Source organism: Bidens hawaiensis, unplaced genomic scaffold, assembly GCF_021521415.1.
Source record: "Bidens hawaiensis isolate Kalapana, Puna unplaced genomic scaffold, B.hawaiensis_p1.1 tig00012747_1, whole genome shotgun sequence".
NCBI lineage: Eukaryota > Viridiplantae > Streptophyta > Magnoliopsida > Asterales > Asteraceae > Bidens > Bidens hawaiensis.
The window spans coordinates 134,257-151,644 of NW_027492057.1; the positions used below are offsets into that span (position 1 = coordinate 134,257).

Consider the following 17,388-nt stretch of genomic DNA (forward strand, 5'->3'; position numbering starts at 1 on the left):
GGTGAGGGCATCTTGAAACCCAAACCTATGACTGCTCTTACTTCTAGCGGAGTGATTGTGCTCTTCTCGTCTAGCGAGGAGTCATCACTTTGTGAGGGAGTTTGTTCAACTGATGTTAATATAACTATGGGCTCAACTGCAGGTCTCACCAGTCAACGCACTGCGTCCCACCAGGCGGCGGAGCAAGATGATGCTACCACAGTAGCAGAGGGTAAGAGACCTGTTCCTGAGGATGTCACTGCTGAGGGTGACCGCCCAGTCATCGACGCGGGCGTTTCCAAGGCGGGTAAGTGTAAGGTTAATCCCGTGAAGATTGCCTTAAAGAAGAAAAAATCTAAGAAAACAACTTCTTCTACCTTAGAGGCTCGTTTGGAGCGGCTTGATGCGGAGGATTCGTCGTTAGGTACGCTAAGTTTCTCTCATTTTCAATTGTATTAGATGGATATGTTTCTCACTGACTGTTGGTATTCTTTTAGTAAACCTGGATAACCCTTCTGAGGGTGCTTCCGATTTGAAGGTTTCTCCTGCCCGTCCGCCACCACCGTCTTCTAACACTATTGAAGATCCGGTAGTTGTGGCGGATGATTCCCCACTGAAGAAGAAGGGAGTTAAGGTTATTAAACGTGTTGAGGAATTGTCTCCTCAACATGTTTGCCACTTCAGAGATCAGGGGGGGAAGTACCTTTCCTTATGCTTCCCCAACTTCTCCTCCTCCTGAGGGGGAGGATCCCACTCCGCATCAGCCTAACTGGTCTCTTCGTCGGGATTCAACATTCCGCGAGGTAGACACGTGCTTTGAATTTCTGGGGGAGTGTCTCCCACATGGTGAAAAGGAGAGGCGTCGCCTCAGTTTTCGCCAAGAACTACTGAACTCTCACTCTTATTACTTGACGAACTCTCATTCCACTACCCATGAAATAACCAGGGACTGGTTATCAATGAACGAACAATGGGACGAGCTGGCGGCCTCCGCTTCCGATGCTAAACAAGAAGCTCTTGAAGCTTTGAATAAGGCTAGGGAGGCCAGACAGGCCTTGGAAACAGAAAAAACTGCTCGGTCCGCTGCTGAGGAAGCCAGGATTATTCTCCAAGAACAATTGGAAGAACAAGCTAAATTGGTTGACGCACTCCAGGCTGAATCAGCGGCCAAGGACAAACGCTTATCAGATCTTAACGCCAAGCACCGGAACCAATCCTTGGAATGTGCTCAGCATAAAATGGAACTTGTCCGGGCCAAGGCGGACCAAAAATGGTTATTGGCGGAAGCTATTCCCAAGGTATGTGCTTTTTACATGTTATAAACATTCTAAGTGTTTAGAATTACTTATGTATGATTGTTTTGGCAGGTCATTTCTGATGTTCGCGCCAGCGATGAGCTTGGGAATTGTGTTGCTATCCTCCTCAAAGCATCGAAGCAAGCTGGTCGCCAACTGGGCTTCCAAAAAGGTTATCAATTTGGCTCAACCTCTAAGCTTCCTGAGGAGTATGTGTTGGCTGGCCAAGATACTGTTGCTATCCTTAAACAGAAATCAAAGGACTTTGATTCTCTAAAATTTTCTTTGACGGAGCAGATATCTGGGCTTGCTGACGAGGAAGATAGCATTCAACAATTAAAGACTCTTCTCGAGCTTGATGAGGATGAGGAAGAAGAAGAAGAAGAAGAAGAAGAAGAAGAAAACGCGGGCGGGCACAATGTGGAACATAAAGATGCCGCGCCATAGATTGAATTTCTTTTTTCTTATAACTTGATCTTTTGTTGTAACCCCATTTGTGGATATAAAGACGTTTTGATTTTTCTATCCGTTACACTTTGTTTATATTGTCATAATATAAGTGTTTTGTAGGATCTTCTTTGTGTGCCAATAAAGGGTTACATATCAATACAAGTCTCAAATGACTGAAATGAAAATTTTCATAACTAAGGCATAAGCCAAATTACAAGGAAAGAAATTACAAAAGTTCTTAACATCTAGTTAGGCATGCAGGCCAAAAGACGAACCTACTAAATGTAACATTTCCTTAGTTGGGCCCCATTCCAAGTCCTAGGGACCTCTGTCCCATCCAACCTTTCGAGTTTATAGGCACCTTTAGATAAAACTTTCTGAATTCTATAAGGTCCTTCCCATGTAGGAGCCAACTTGCCCGGAGGCTCTTGCCCTGAGGCTTCATTACTGCGGAAGACATAGTCTCCCGCGTCAAATTCACATCGTTGGACCCGCGAGTCAAAATAATTTTGTAACTGTCGTTTGTAATTATGCTCGCGGATCAATGCCATTTCCCTCCTTTCCTCAAGGAGGTCAAGGTTCATCCGGAGTTCATGATCATTATCTTCAATCATAAGGACTCTGGCGGATGGGATACCAATCTCGGCGGGAATCATGGCTTATGTGCCATATGTGAGACTGAAGGGGGTTTCGGAATTACTGGAACTCCTTTGAGTGCGGAAGGCCCATAGTACATGGGGCAACTCATCCACCCACCCTGTTCGTTTCGTCCCCAATCTCATTTTGATTCCCTTTTTGATCGTCCGATTGGTTCTCTCAACTTGACCATTCGCTTGCGGGTGGGCCACAGAGGTGAAGATTTGAGAAATGTGTAGCTCTTTCAGCCAGTCTTGCAACCCACTGTCCGCAAATTGTGTTCCGTTGTCACTAACGAGCTCTAGAGGGAGACCAAAACGGCATATAATAAATTCCCACAAGAATTTTTTAACACTTGCTGCTGTTATAGAAGCAACTGGTTTGGCCTCCACCCATTTTGTAAAGTAGTCGATGGCTACTATCAGGAATTTGACACGTTCGGGGGCTTCAGGGAAAGGTCCCATTATATCGACTGCCCATTTCTGGAACGGCCAAGCGGAAGTGACTGGAACTAATTCGTTCTTTGGTCGAAGTGTGTTGGGAGCATGGCGTTGACATGAATCACACTTTCTGATTTCATTCACAGCATACATATGCATCCCCGGCCAGTAATATCCAGCGTTCATAACCTTTGCTACGACCATCTGCGGACCCGCGTGAAGACCACAAATTCCTTCATGAATTTCTCTAATTAAGTAATTCGCGTCCTCAGCATCGACACATCGAAGTAGTGGGCCGAGGAAGGATCGTCGGTACAAAACTCCGTCAAGTATCTGGTAGTTCATGGCCTTGTGTTTTATCTTCCGGGTCGCTGCTTTTCCTTCCGAAAGTGCTCCGGATGACAAGTATGTGATGATGGGTGTCATCCAGGATTCTACTCCCGTTTGGATCACTAAAACTTGATGTTGCGGAACAGACGGGCGATCTAATACCTCGATGCGGATGTCTTTGGCGAAATGTTCAAAGTTTGTTGAAGCCAATTTACTGAGAGCGTCCGCTGATATGTTCTCACTTATTTTTATATGAATGACTTTACAGGAAGAGAACTGGAGCATCAAATCCTTTGCCTGTGACACATATGAAGCCATGATATCATTTTTTGCTTCGTATGTGCCGTTGATCAGTCCCGCAATCAACATGGAATCCACTCGGGCTTCCAAATGCTTAACTCCAAGCTTTCTGGCTATCCGCAAGCCTGCCAAGAAAGCTTCATATTTTGCCTCGTTATTGGTACTTTTGAAGTCCAACTTTATGGCATATGTAAACTCATGGCCTTCGGGGTTGACTAGCCTGAGGCCTGCGCCACACCCCTCACTGCTTGAAGCTCCATCTATGAATAAGGACCAAGTTTGTCCTAATTCTGGAGGTACTTGGGGTTGTTTCTCAATTAAACATTCCTTTTCTTTGTGATGCGGAACTTCTGTCACGAAGTCTGCCAACACCTGCCCTTTGATTGCTGGCCTGGGTTTGTATTCTATTGCATGTTCGCCCAGCTCGATGGCCCATTTTGCAAGTCGGCCGGATTATTCAGGCTTACTGAGAACATTCTTGAGCTTGTACCCGATTAAAACATTGATGGGGTGCCCCTGAAAGTACCTGCGGAGGCGTCGGGCAGCATAGACCAATGCCAAAACAAGTTTTTCAAGCATGGAGTATCTTGTTTCCGGGTCCGATAGTGTTCTGCTGACATAGTAGATCGGTGTTTGAATATTCTTTCGATCTGTCAAGAAGACGGCCCCGATGGCAATGTCTGACGCTGATAGGTATAACGTTAAAGGTTCCCCCGCGTAGGGTGCTGTTAACATGGGCAGCTCCATCAAACATTTTTTAACCTCCAAAAAAGCTTGTTCTGCTTCCGTAGTCCAATTGAAATGTGCTTTCTTAAGGCAATTTCTTAGTGTTGAGATAAATGGATGAGATTTGGCTGCATGATTTGCCAGAAAACGATTTAGAGCCACCGGTCGGCCGTTGAGTGTCTGGACTTCTTTGAGGGAAGATGGGGAAGGCATGCGGGCTATAGCTTGAACTTTGTCAGGATTAGCTTTGAAGCCCGCATCCTTAACGATTACTCCCAGAAACTTTCCTTCTTCCATTCCAAACGAACACTTGGCTGGATTCAACTTCATGTTGATATTCTTCAAAGTTTCGAAGGTCTCTTCAATATCTCTTAACATCTGATCTTCCTCAACACTTTTAATTACGAGATCATCCATATACACCTCTAAATTTCTACCAATTTGACTTTTAAATGCCATGTCCATCAATCGTTGATATGTGGCTCCCGCATTTTTCAGTCCGAAAGGCATCATTTTGTAACAAAAGATGCCTTGATCGGTGCGGAATGCTGTTTTGTCTTCATCACCCGCTGCCATGCGGATCTGATGGTAGCCTTTGTAGGCATCCAAGAAACATTTAAATTTAAATGGTGCCACAGCATCAACCTTGAGATCTATCTCGGGTAAAGGATAACAATCCTTGGGATATGCTTTATTTAAGTCCTTGAAATCAATACACATCCGCCATGCTCCATTAATTTTGGGGACAATAACTGGGTTGGCGACCCAAGTTTGGTAACGAATTGGATGGATGATCCCTGCCTGCAAGAGGTCCTGGACTTGTTCATTCATTGCTTTCGTTTGTTCCGGACCCATCTTGCGTTGTTTTTGAACAATTGGCGTAAACAGTGGGTTTACCCTTAATTTATGTTCCGCGATGCTCCGCGGAACACCAGTCATGACCGCGGGCTGCCAAGCGAACACATCGATGTTTTTTGATAATAATCTTTTCAAGAAAACACGCGCTACTTCTGAGATAGCAGGTCTAATGATCACGGTTTGATCAGGGAAATCTTTATTCAAGACCCATTTTTCTAGCTCGATTCTCAAAGTTTGTTTTGGAATCTTGCTAAGTTTTGAACTTTCGGTTGTAAAGCAGTGTCTGTTAACATGAATTATTGCGATTCCAGTAAAAGTTGGGACTCCTACTACACCATGTGCTGTGGAAGGATGGGCATTGAAGTCACCAATCGCTTCTCGTCCGAGAATGATATCATGTCTTGATGTTGCTGGTAAAACCAGGAATTCGACTTCTTCGGTTCTTGAGTGAACTCCGTCACTTAAGGTAACTGGAAATGAGATTACCCCTCGAGGATGCATTATTTCCCCTCTGAATCCTGATACTGGAGCAAGGATGGGTTTCAATCTTTCTTTGTCTTCTTCGTCAAGCTGATCAAAACATTGTTCATACATGATGTCCGACGTACTGCCAGTGTCGAAGAAGACGTAATGAGAACGATAATGCCCGAAGAGAGCAGTGATGATCAAAGGATTCTTATTATTCGGACCTCCTTTGATTCGCGGGAAGATTACTGGTTCATTCTTCCATTCTTCATCATCGGACTCTTTCCTTTCTTTTCTCAGTGTGGTATCCGCCTTGTATCATATGGACATTTAAATCTTTGATTTGTTTCTTATTTGGACCTTAGATGTCCCGAATAGATGCTTTTCCATTGTCTGGTTTTCCAGTTTTTACCAAATGTTTGAGCTTTCCAGATTTCACAGCCGTCTCAATTTCGTTCTTCAATGTTCTACACTCATTCGTATTGTGACCAATGTCGTCATGATACGAACAATGTTTGGTCGCGTCTAAGAATGATCTTCTTGTTAGCGGTTGTGGTTTTCTGAACTTTATATTCTCTGTAGTGAGAATTTCAGCGGGAGTCATTGAAAGAGGGGTCCAATTGTTGGGGCCTCGGTTTGCGGGTCCCGCTTTGTTCTTGTTGCCTATGAGGATCTTGCATCAAATGGTTTTGACGTTTCCGCACTTGGCTGAAGCCTTGACCATATAGGGCCTTTCGCCTGTCTATTAGGTCTCGGGTTCTGAAATTCAACTTTAAATTTTTGCTTCGGGTTACCATTCCTCAATGTTTTCTCATTATTGGCATACACCTTTGCCGCAATCATAAGGTCGTCCCACTCTTTTGGCATTCCATCCCTGCCAGTAAGTGTGCGGACTAAATCATCACATTTGACGTTTTTGCGGAAGGCACCGCGGAGCATATCCTTACTTATCCCACTAATGTTCAGACTTTCATCGTTGAATCTGGTGATGAAATCTTCTATGGATTCATTGTCACGGCGAACAACGTCCAAAATTTCTGATTGATCTCGAGTATGTTTCTTCTGTTGACTGAAGTGTTGGGAAAATTTTTTCACTAAATCGTCCCAACTAGAAACTTCTCCATCCGGTAATTTTTCAAACCATTCCCTTGCTACCCCTGTTAGTGTTAATGCGAACATGTGACACCAATAGGGGAGCGTCCAACCACTAACACCTCCTACCGCAATAAAGTTCTGGAGATGATCACTTGGATCAGTCATACCATTATACTTACCCACCGATGTAGGTGTCTTAGCATTAACGGGAAAAGGTGTTGTGGCAATACTTGCTATGAACTTTGATTTTTCGGTCGAAGGCCGCAGGGCGATATGGCTTGGTGAAGTCTCGTTCCGCATTGCTATGGTATTCAGTGTGGCGGACTATGTCAAGCGGGCGGCTGCTTTTTGCCTGAGAACTCATCCTACTGTCACCCGTATACATACTGTAATCTCTCGGGTGGTAGGATGAATCATAATCATCAAACTCGTCTAAGTAAGATGGTATCCGCATATTTATGCGAGGACGAGGACGCAACTTCGGAAGTTCACCAAACTCTGGTTCTGTTTGTTGACTGTAACGGGTTTGACTTCCGCGCACTGTTGGTGGAGGAGAAGGAGATCCCCTAGGGGATTCCTTGAAATCCAAAGTGCGAGCGCGAAGTTGCTCGCTACGCTTTCTTCGCTCGTATTCAGCCACCAAATTTTGTTGTTGCACGTGGAGCCACTCTTCAGGAGTCAAGGTTCCTCTAGATCTGGAATTACGTCTATGAGATCTCGCCATGTCAGACTCACCTGAATCATTTTCTAGATCTAATGTTGACCGCTTTGGACGAGTTTTTCCGTAATCGTCTGAGATTCCCCAATTTAGAACCTTCCGGTGCCGAGGCCCGTCCCATATCTGGAGGGATGGTACCGGTTGGAGCTATGACGTTATCTAGGGTAAAACCCTAGGTGTTACATCAATGTTTCGTGACCCTAGAGCTGTAATTCGCTCCAGAGTATGGCCACTTGGAGTCATGATGCGTGCAAAAACAATAAGACCCGGAGGTGCTTCTGTGTTAGTTACACGTGACTCAGTTGCAGGGGTTCCCGTCGGCCCTTCAGGAAGTTTACTCATATCAAACGAACCAAAAAACCAACGAAAACTATTGTTGTTCTAACACAAACACGGATGGCGCCAATGAAGAAACACGGATCCACTCCCCGAGTATGGGTCTTGGATCCAATGAGTCCACAGGGTACAATACGGTAATCACAACATGATACGAGTACAACTTCTCAAAGTCCAATGACGAAAACCTGCAAAACAAACACCGTGAGTCTCGTTACAGGAAGGACAAGAGGGGGGTCTTCCTGTAACCACCCTCCGGCGTGAGAATCAGTAACGTTCGTAATGAAGAAAGTACTCAAGTTCAAAGACTAAGTGTAGTCAGAATAAAGGTGAGTGAATGAATACCTCATACCATTTGACAAGGTATTTATAGCCGAAGGATGAAGCAAGATGATTGGGGCAGTTGTCCTCTTCTAGAAGATCTTTGCTAACCGCCTGTACACGTGTCCTCTTGTGATAGGTCGAGCTATACGTTCCATGTGCATGGGCATAACAACCTGGACACGTGTCTCTTAATGATAGGACGAATCATACCCTGTCCATGTGCACGGTTATAACAACTTGGCCAGGTGTCCTTTGTTCATTGGTTAATATGTCACATATTTCCCAAGTAAGGGTCATGAACCTTCCTTTATATAATATTTGAGTGGTGACAGCTGTTCCGCTGGCATTGTCCTTCAATTGTTCAAGCGGACAAATGTCCTGCCTTGCGGACGACTTTTGAGGATGCCAGGATGCTTCCGTGTGTATTATGAGGACGTTCTTCCTCACTCGTGACATGCGGGTGACCCAAGTGTTCCGCGGGTGGTTTACAAGAGGATTCTCTATGACCCGAGGGTGGTACTTAAGGGTATTTGGGTCTTTTTGGTACCCTACCTCTACAACGATAATCACACCGACGACACCATCCTTCAAGAAATGGTCATGAATGCAAACGTTGTGAAACGCAACATGTTAAAACTAATGCTCGATTCGGTTTCCATTTCTAAGTACCTTTGCATTGTGTCACTGGTCGTTTTAGTGTGGGCGCACACGCTTAACTCCACAATAACCGAAAAGTTTCTTATTGTTCTTGATGTTACCCTTGTCGGGTCGGGCTTTTTTATTCTTGTTTTAACCGCCAAAATGCTTTCGTTGAATCTTTTACTCAGTTACGCGATCAAAATCATGTTTTTCACGACTGGTTTGTATGTGTTGTCGCCGATATACCACACGTTGACTCGGTCAATCAGCTCAGATTCCATATGGGCCTTGACCATGTCACTCGTTATTCTCCATTTATTCTTGCATAACTATACTGGGTCAACAATAAGAGCTCCCGGTGCGTTGGAAAACCCGACTTTGACGAGTAATATTTCGTTAAACGCGTCGATTGTGGCATCACTTTTGATTGCTTCGCGTCTTCCTTCGAGGGTTCTTGTGTTTGCTATAATATTATTTTCGTTGCAGGTTTTTCTTTTTGCGCCGTTGGTTACTTATTGTCTTAAAAAGTACTCGTCTCGGTTGCATCTGTTGGTGTCTTTTGTGTTGATGGTAATAACATTGGGGTGTGTTTATAGGTTGCATAAAGTGTTGTTTGTGGTGTTGTTGGGGGTGTTGGTGTTTGTTAACTTGGTGTGTCCTTATTGGTTGATTAGGATTCAAGAGTATAAGTTTGAGATTAATGGTCCATGGGATGAAGCAAAGTTGTGTTTCAATATTACAGACTGGAGGGCGTTTTTGTCTTTTTATACTTTGTATGTTAACTTCTCCAATTATTTATAGAACACTGAATTTTGGTTTACATGTTCATGTAAATATCATTATGTGTTCATTTGATCCAACTTGTATTGAATTAAAAAGTGTGTGTACTGTTTCTTTTCTAGGTCTCAATAACAAGAAAATGAATTCGGACATTTTATAATATCATAGGACATAACTTGGGGTTTAATTTTCGTGTTTTAGGTCAGTTTAGGAAGGATTTGGCATTAAACGAAAATTAACAAACAAAAATAAAAAACTGAACTGAGCGTTTGTCGTACTATGTGACTGACATAGTACATCCCCGTTGTGATACGCGACAGGTTGAGATATGTCAGATTTTCCAAAAAGTCACTTTTAGTCCCTGAAGTTTCATAAAAATGTTGTTTTGGCCTTTTTAACTGATTTTAAGAGTTTTTAACAGTTGTTTGACAAGTTTGAAAGTTATAAAGATATACCATAAGTTAAACCAAGTTAATTAGCAATAAATGCAAGTTTTTTATTAATACGAATATCCGAATTACATTTCTGAGTCGGGTAAACGGATACGAATTCAAATACGAAAAATCCGAAATGTTATAGTTTTTAACTTGCTCTTTGTAATCATTTAAAATACATTTGTATTTATGTGACGTTTAAAATAGCATGCTTTTTCCTAATAGGTTCTAACATGTCTGTGAGTTTCTCCAGGTAAATTAACTGGTCCCGCAGTTGATTGAGATTTGTACGAGATACTTTCCTTTGGCAAGAAACTCACTATTAGTGATATCCCCCTTTCAGTTACTACATGCTCGTCAAAATATACTTTTGTTAACATTGTTTCTTCTAGAGGTAACATCATTTGTTTGTAAAATCTTTATATAAACTTAACAATCTTATTATGGTTAGAGGCCATAGCCTTGACTAGGTCTAAGTTATTTATAATATCTTAAAATAACTTACACGTAGTTCCTACCTTAATGCAGACACACGTAAATAATAATAATAAGAAGAAGAAGAAGAAGAAGAAGAAGAAAAGAGTGGCAACTTGTTGGTAGGATCTTGGTATAGAATAAGAAAACGCTTGGAAAATCAGCAGGCTTCGGAGCTTCGTTACTTGCACGTACTTCAAGAAAATAGATCGTCGGTTCGTCGTAACGGTCGGGCATGGTTACATAGGCTAAGTGTGTGTTTGTGATTGTGATTTTTGGGATAAGAATGGCTCAAGCCTGTAGCCCCCTTTTATAGCCAAAATCTCGGCTTCTACGCAGGCCACGACCGTCACGATACGCAACGCCGCAATTTTTGTCGCCCTACCACGTGGCCTGTAAAATCATGCCACGTGTTGACACGTGTCACAATAAATTAACGTGGTCATCGCGTATCGCGGCGGTCCAATGGTTTGGCCGCCGCATAGCGTGACACCGCCTAGACGTCGGTTTTGGTGAAATGAATGAGAATAAGATCCACATCTCGCCCCTACCAAAACTAATCGGAAAGGAAGACAACGACGAGTGGTGTTTGTAATTTGTTATTTTAATGTTAACCAAGTTTCAAAAGTGTTCTAATTAGGTTACTCAAGTTTAAAAAGTCTTCAAATTAAATCACTCAGTTTTCATATTATTAAATTAAATGTTTTAAGATGTATTATAGTCGTTTTCTTTTTTGTTGCACATAAGAAATCTTTATACCTTTTTTGTGTTGACGTTGAATGATGACATAATTTTTTTTATTTTTAAATTTTAATATAAGTACGTTTTTTTATATTTTTAAATTTATCTACATGTATTGCAAATTCTGGCCCCCACAACTTATCCTTTGTTTCTTTCTTGACGTCAAAAAAATTATTCGGTGAGACTCAATTTGAAGATTTTGTTACCGAATTTAAAGAAAAATTGCATGAGTAACATAATTATAATACTTCTAAAACTTGATTGCTATTTATAATATTTTCTTTGTTTTTTAATAAAGTTTGTGGTCGTGGAATATAAGGGGGGAGGGGGGGTGGATGTGGTGGCATCACTCATCACACACCCCACCCAATCAAATGGTGCCACATCACCAACCTCAAATCCATCACATGTGATGGTTTTTTACTAGGGGTGGTGGTGTGGTGTGGTGGTGTGTGATGGAATTTTTTTGTTTTTGTTTTGTTTTTTTTTTTTTTTTGCAAGATTAAATGTTACAAAGATAAATAAATAAATAAAAACCGACAAAGAAATGGTTGATATAGGCCTCGTCACGTTTCCGCTAACTTAGCCGACTTTTATATCATTTTTATAGCATTCAAAAGTTCAAGGTTTAATTCGTAAATTATTCTAAATTCTGTTTAAAAGAAATGTGAAAGTTAAGGGGTTAAATGTGTAAATTGTATTTAAAATATAATAATAATAATAATAATAATAATACTAACAAAACCCACAGCACAACTCCTTCTTCCCTGTTAATTTTCCGGCAATCCATCACCTCCGGCGACGGCTGCCCCCCAACGGTCATAACCACCCCCCTCCCAACGGCTCTTTTTCTTTGAATCAACCCTTCATCACGTGTGACACCCATCACGCAAACTCCCTTTTTTCAGCGTGACAAGGTGGCGGCGGCGGTGTTGAAAAGCCCATCACGCGTGATGGGGAGGCCACCACGCACCGCCCCGTCCGCCCTAATGTTCGTAGCTGTAAGCTGTAACATAAAATGTTTGATTAATAAGTTAGGGGTTGTTTAGTTTATTCAGATCTGAACGAGCTTATATCTCATTCAACAACAACAAATGATTTAGACATAATTTTAACGATGTTTTTTCAGTTTGAAACAAACCGGTCAATATTAATTTTAAGTTAGAAATTATTTCTTATAATTTGCACATTCTATTCGATCTATCCAAACGGACACCAAAAAAGGGTTTCAAATCCTTCAATCCGCTGACGATAACCCGCAACGTATAAAGGAAATTGATTTCGCTCAGCTTCTGTTCGATACAACAGGTAACCATCATCAGTCAGCAATTGTTTCTACAGTTACGCTTTGATTCTTCAATAAACACCCATCTGGTTGTAATTACTCGATTTCCCGTTTTCAAGTTGAAGGATTATTAGTCATTTGATTCACTGTAGATTCTTATTTGCAGTTTAATTAACTCATTATTTGTGCAATCTATGTTCGTTTGATATATTTCTAGCATTAGGGTTTATATTATTTGGGGATAATAATACCCAATGAATATTATAATTTTATAAATATGTTCTAATGATTTGCAATGGGCAAATAGGTAATTTCATTTCATCAATGGATACAACACAAACAAGATGGAGAAAAGTTGCTTATGGAGGTATGCAGCCCGGGTTCGACGATAATCACACCGACGACACCTTCCTTCAAGAAATGGTCATGAACGCAAACGTTGTGAAACGCGACATGTTAAAAGTAATGCTCGATTCGGTTTCCATTTCTCAGTACCTTTGCATTGTGTCACTAGTTGTTTTGGTGTGGGCGCACACGCTTAACTCCACAATAACTGAAAAGTTTCTTATTGCTCTTGATGTTACCCTTGTGGGGTCGGGCTTTTTTATTCTTGTTTTAACCGCCAAAATGCTTTCGTTGAATCTTTTACTCAGTTACGCGATCAAAATCATGTTTTTCACGACTGGTTTGTATGTGTTGTCGCCGATATACCACACGTTGACTCGGTCAATCAGCTCAGATTCCATATGGGCCTTGACCACGTCACTCGTTATTCTCCATTTATTCTTGCATAACTATACTGGGTCAACAATAAGAGCTCCCGGTGCGTTGGAAAACCCGACTTTGACGAGTAATATTTCGTTAAACGCGTCGATTGTGGCATCACTTTTGATTGCTTCGCGTCTTCCTTCGAGAGTTCTTGTGTTTGCTATAATATTATTTTCGTTGCAGGTTTTTCTTTTTGCGCCGTTGGTTACTTATTGTCTTAAAAAGTACTCGTTTCGGTTGCATTTGTTGGTGTCTTTTGTGTTGATGGTAATAACATTGGGGTGTGTTTATAGGTTGCATAAAGTGTTGTTTGTGGTGTTGTTGGGGGTGTTGGTGTTTGTTAACTTGGTGTGTCCTTATTGGTTGATTAGGATTCAAGAGTATAAGTTTGAGATTAATGGTCCATGGGATGAAGCAAAGTTGTGTTTCAATATTACAGACTGAAGGATGTTCTCGTCCTTTTTTTTTTGTTAACTTGTCCAGTTATTTATAGAATACTGAATATTGGTTTACATGTTCATGTATGTATCATTATTTGATCCAACTTGTATGGAATTAAAAAAGTGTGTGTGTGTGTGTGTGTGTCTATAATGTATACTGTTTCGTGAAAGCAAATTATTTGTTGAGAATAAAGAGGTACTAGCAAAGGTTGTTATGTTTTAGAAGTTACTGAAAGTGTGCATGTTCAAGTTTGGTGATAAAAAAATAGCCTTTACAAATGTGATGAACTATGTCACCAGGCAATCAAATCAAAATGAATCTTGTGATTCCACTTCCACTACTGAACCACACTCATACGGTCATACCTGCAACTAGAGGTGCACATTCGAGTTTTTTTCTAAACCGGACTAGTTAGAAACTAGTTTGGATTTGGTCAAGAAGCATTGGATTAAACCAAATTGGTTCGGATCCAATCTGGTTTTCAATGGAAATAATCCAAACTGGTAACAGACAGCTAGGGTCGGAACCGAACCAATTGTAACTTAAAAAAAATTGCACTGCGTTCTTAAAAGCAAAACGTTTTTACTTGGAAATAGGCATTGGGGTAGTTTTGGTAGTACTTTTGGTCTTTATTAATTATGGTCTTCGTCTAGAGTTTAGTCATCGTCAAAGTTATCGTGTCATTCTTTGTAAACGAGTTCTTATGCAGTAAATGGGATCCAGAATCACATTGTTGCATTTTACCTGTATACTCGGATCATTACTAGAAAGAGAAGTTTGAGTTTTGAAAGATCCGAGTGTTTTGGGATGATATTACTAGAAAGAGAAGTTTTGAGTTTCGAAAGATTCGAGTGTTTTTGAAAGATCCGAGTGGTTTGATGAACAAGCGAGGAGCAGGGTGACTAAGGTAAAAAAAGCTAGGCAAAACGGCGCTGACCGTTTAAAAAACGGCTAGTTTTTCAAGCTGGGTCTAAACTGCTTTCCTAACCATTAAAAACGGCTTATGCCAAAGCAGTATTGACGACTTGTATCCCAAACTGGTCAAAACCGACAGTTCAGGTTCAAAATCAACCCAGTAACCGGTTTTCAAATCGATTTCAGATCATGAATTGGTTTTGTTGCCTACCTTTTCTCACATCATGAACATTAGCGCGATAAAACATGAAAGACAAGACAAGTTATTCAAATGCAAAAACAGGATAAAAAAGAATCAAGTACAAATAGAAACACAAATAACATCTTTAATGAGGGGAAATCAGACAAGACATGTCTCAACATATAGAATATCATCAAAGGCAACATCAATTAGGTATAGCATAGCATTAACACGAAAGCAACCGCAGCCAGATGAGGAGGTTGCGGTGACGGCTGCATCCTTTTTTAATAAAAAAATCAACATCCACCTCTTAATGCAAGAACAAGATGAAGTACAGACCCCCCTTCAATGTTGTAGTCCTTAGCTGTTTTGTCATCTGCAAGCTGCTTTCCAGCATAAATCAACCTGTCATCAAACATAAGCACAACTTCAACTATCAATAATTTTTATTAAAAAAATTAAGAAAAACCGAGTGATAAACTTTCATAGTGGATGTAAATTTAAACATAGAGATGGTGCCCATATATCAAAAAATAAACTAACATAGTCATTCATCGGTAACATATCATCTAATATAGTCATTTAATGATATAGTGTCATTTAATACATAACACATCATTAATAAAAAACTGAGAACCACATAAAAACCTACATCTGTTGCTTTAACTATAACACTTAAAGTGGTTATGTGGTCACGTAACCACCTCTCTTTCTCGATATCCACGTGCAAGTGATGTTGGTTCTCTACTTAATACTGGTTATGTATTGAATGGGCCCAATCATCACTTATAAGTAGAATAAGGTCGGTTGTAACTAGATGTGTAAACGACAAAAAGCCACTTGTGAGCTACTCAAAATCAGCTCGCTAAAAGCTCAAATAAAGTTGATGCTTAAGCGAGCCGTGCTTAAGCTAAAACGAGCCAATTATTTATACAATTAAAATTTATTATACTTAATATAATTTGTACAGTAGTTGCTATATATATAATTTTATATTAAATAATATATATTATGTAATATATAAAGCTTTTATTAATGAACACAGTTGCCAATAGTGAATAGCTGTCAACAGTGACAAGCTATCAAGATGCTACGTAGCGATAGCGATGAAATAGCAGGCGATATTTCATGTTTAGAAATAAGGTTATGAATTATTTTAAAAAAAAATAGAGATTTCATATACAAAAGATCACTTTTTATGTTGGAATTGCTGAAGATCGGTGAAGTTTGTTGGAAAAACACCATTAATTGTCACTAAAAACAGTATTTATATTAGGAAAGAAAATAAATAAAAACAAAAAACACTTAATTGTTGGCTAAAAATTATTAGGAAAGTGTTTAAATGTTGCTATTTCCTCACTACATGGCTAAACAAAAAATGGTTGGACATGGGCTCTTCATTCCATAGCGCGCAAATAAATAAAAATAGAAACAAAAACCCCTTAAATATCGTTATTTCCTCGCTATATTGCCGCTAAACAGAGAATGATGGGATATTGGCGCTTCGCTCCATAGCGAACGCCATCTTCGCTATTGACAACTATGGTAATGAACATATAAAAAATAAATTAACAAACAATAAATGAGCCAAGCTCGTACTTGGCCCGACACGTTTACACCCCTAGTTGTGACCAGCAACTATCAGTTAATGATCATAAGCTTGAATAACTTGATATCAAAATAAACTTCTAAAAGATTTAAAGATTTAATCATAATTGATCAAAGTACCTTTGCTGCACAGGCGGAATCCCTTCCTTCTCTTCAACTCTTTCCTTAATCCTATCGATGGTATCAGTCGGCTCAATATCAATCTCGATTTCCTTCCCGGTAAGAGTCTTGACCTTGATCATGGTTCCTCCTCTCAATCTCAAAACAAGATGAAGTGTTGACTCCTTCTGGATATTATAGTCCGCAAGTGTTCTTCCATCCTCTAACTGCTTCCCAGCAAAGATCAATCTCTGTTGATCCGGAGGAATACCTTCTTTGTCCTTCAAAAAATCAACCATACAATCAACATAATAATATACATCCAAACCCAAAACAACATCAAACTGCTCGTAACCCTAAACTCAGAAATCGTAAAATTTAGTGTTGTCATGTTTATCCGCAACCCGAAACCAAACCGAACCCGAAAGTACCCATACCCATGAAACCCCCACCAGTACTAATTCAAGTTGAGTACTGAGTACTTATTAGTGGGTTTCGAGTAAACCCAAAAAAACCAACCTGAATAACCTATTTGACCTTAACAAATGCCATTATATCGCTGATTCATATTCTGCTCCATTATATGTTATTATATCACGGATTCCAATATACACATACTACTCCAATTCCAACATTCCAACCCCATCAAATCGCTTATTATTCTAATCTACTTTAATTCCACCGATCACTCGCAAATTTATTCAATTCAATCAATCGGTTTTCAATTTCACTTGTTTGAGGATTGTATATTTTGGATTATGTGGTTTGATAATTTTTAGGTCACCCGATTAACCCGTTCTCATAAAACCCGAACCCGGAGGGACTACAGTCGAGTATGAGTATTAGAAACAAACCCGAGGAACCTAAATCAAATAAATTAAGGGTAATTATGAAATCGATGAATAAATATAAAAATCGAAACCTGAATCTTGGCTTTGACATTGTCGATGGTGTCGCTGCTTTCGACTTCGAGGGTTATGGTCTTGCCGGTTAGGGTTTTCACGAATATCTGCATTTTTTTAATTTTTATTATTATGTCTGTTGATTTTGATCTGGGGTTTGATGGGTTTT

General features: G+C 40.3%; 2 protein-coding genes and 1 pseudogene across 2 annotated transcripts; 2 read left to right on the top strand and 1 right to left on the bottom strand.

The window, feature by feature from the left end:
* Positions 1-7,330: 7,330 nt before the first annotated feature.
* Positions 7,331-9,471, top strand: LOC143542076 (phosphatidylinositol N-acetylglucosaminyltransferase subunit C pseudogene; annotated as a pseudogene).
* Positions 9,472-12,320: 2,849 nt separating this feature from the next.
* On the top strand, positions 12,321-13,589 carry LOC143542082 (phosphatidylinositol N-acetylglucosaminyltransferase subunit C-like). Its single transcript, XM_077034747.1, has 2 exons — positions 12,321-12,328; positions 12,613-13,589. The coding sequence occupies exon 2, from the start codon at positions 12,630-12,632 to the stop codon at positions 13,515-13,517; it is 888 nt and encodes a 295-aa protein (XP_076890862.1). The 5' UTR covers positions 12,321-12,328; positions 12,613-12,629; the 3' UTR covers positions 13,518-13,589.
* Positions 13,590-14,739: 1,150 nt separating this feature from the next.
* LOC143542083 (ubiquitin-NEDD8-like protein RUB2) lies at positions 14,740-17,388 on the bottom strand. Its single transcript, XM_077034748.1, has 3 exons — positions 17,240-17,388; positions 16,339-16,598; positions 14,740-15,015 (listed from the first exon to the last, which is right to left on the bottom strand). Exons 1-3 carry the CDS (start codon positions 17,330-17,332, stop codon positions 14,907-14,909), a joined length of 462 nt encoding a protein of 153 aa, XP_076890863.1. The 5' UTR covers positions 17,333-17,388; the 3' UTR covers positions 14,740-14,906.

What these genes read in the sequence shown, in the direction of transcription:
- LOC143542082 (XM_077034747.1), top strand. Translation starts at nt 12,630, where the DNA reads ATGGATACAACACAAACAAGATGGAGAAAAGTTGCTTATGGAGGTATG.
- LOC143542083 (XM_077034748.1), bottom strand. Translation starts at nt 17,332, where the DNA reads ATGCAGATATTCGTGAAAACCCTAACCGGCAAGACCATAACCCTCGAA. An exon ending in ATGTCAAAGCCAAGATTCAG is followed by an intron (nt 16,599 to 17,239) that starts GTTTCGATTTTT and finishes GATTTTTTGAAG; the next exon opens with GACAAAGAAGGTATTCCTCC. An exon ending in ATTCCGCCTGTGCAGCAAAG is followed by an intron (nt 15,016 to 16,338) that starts GTACTTTGATCA and finishes GTTTGATGACAG; the next exon opens with GTTGATTTATGCTGGAAAGC.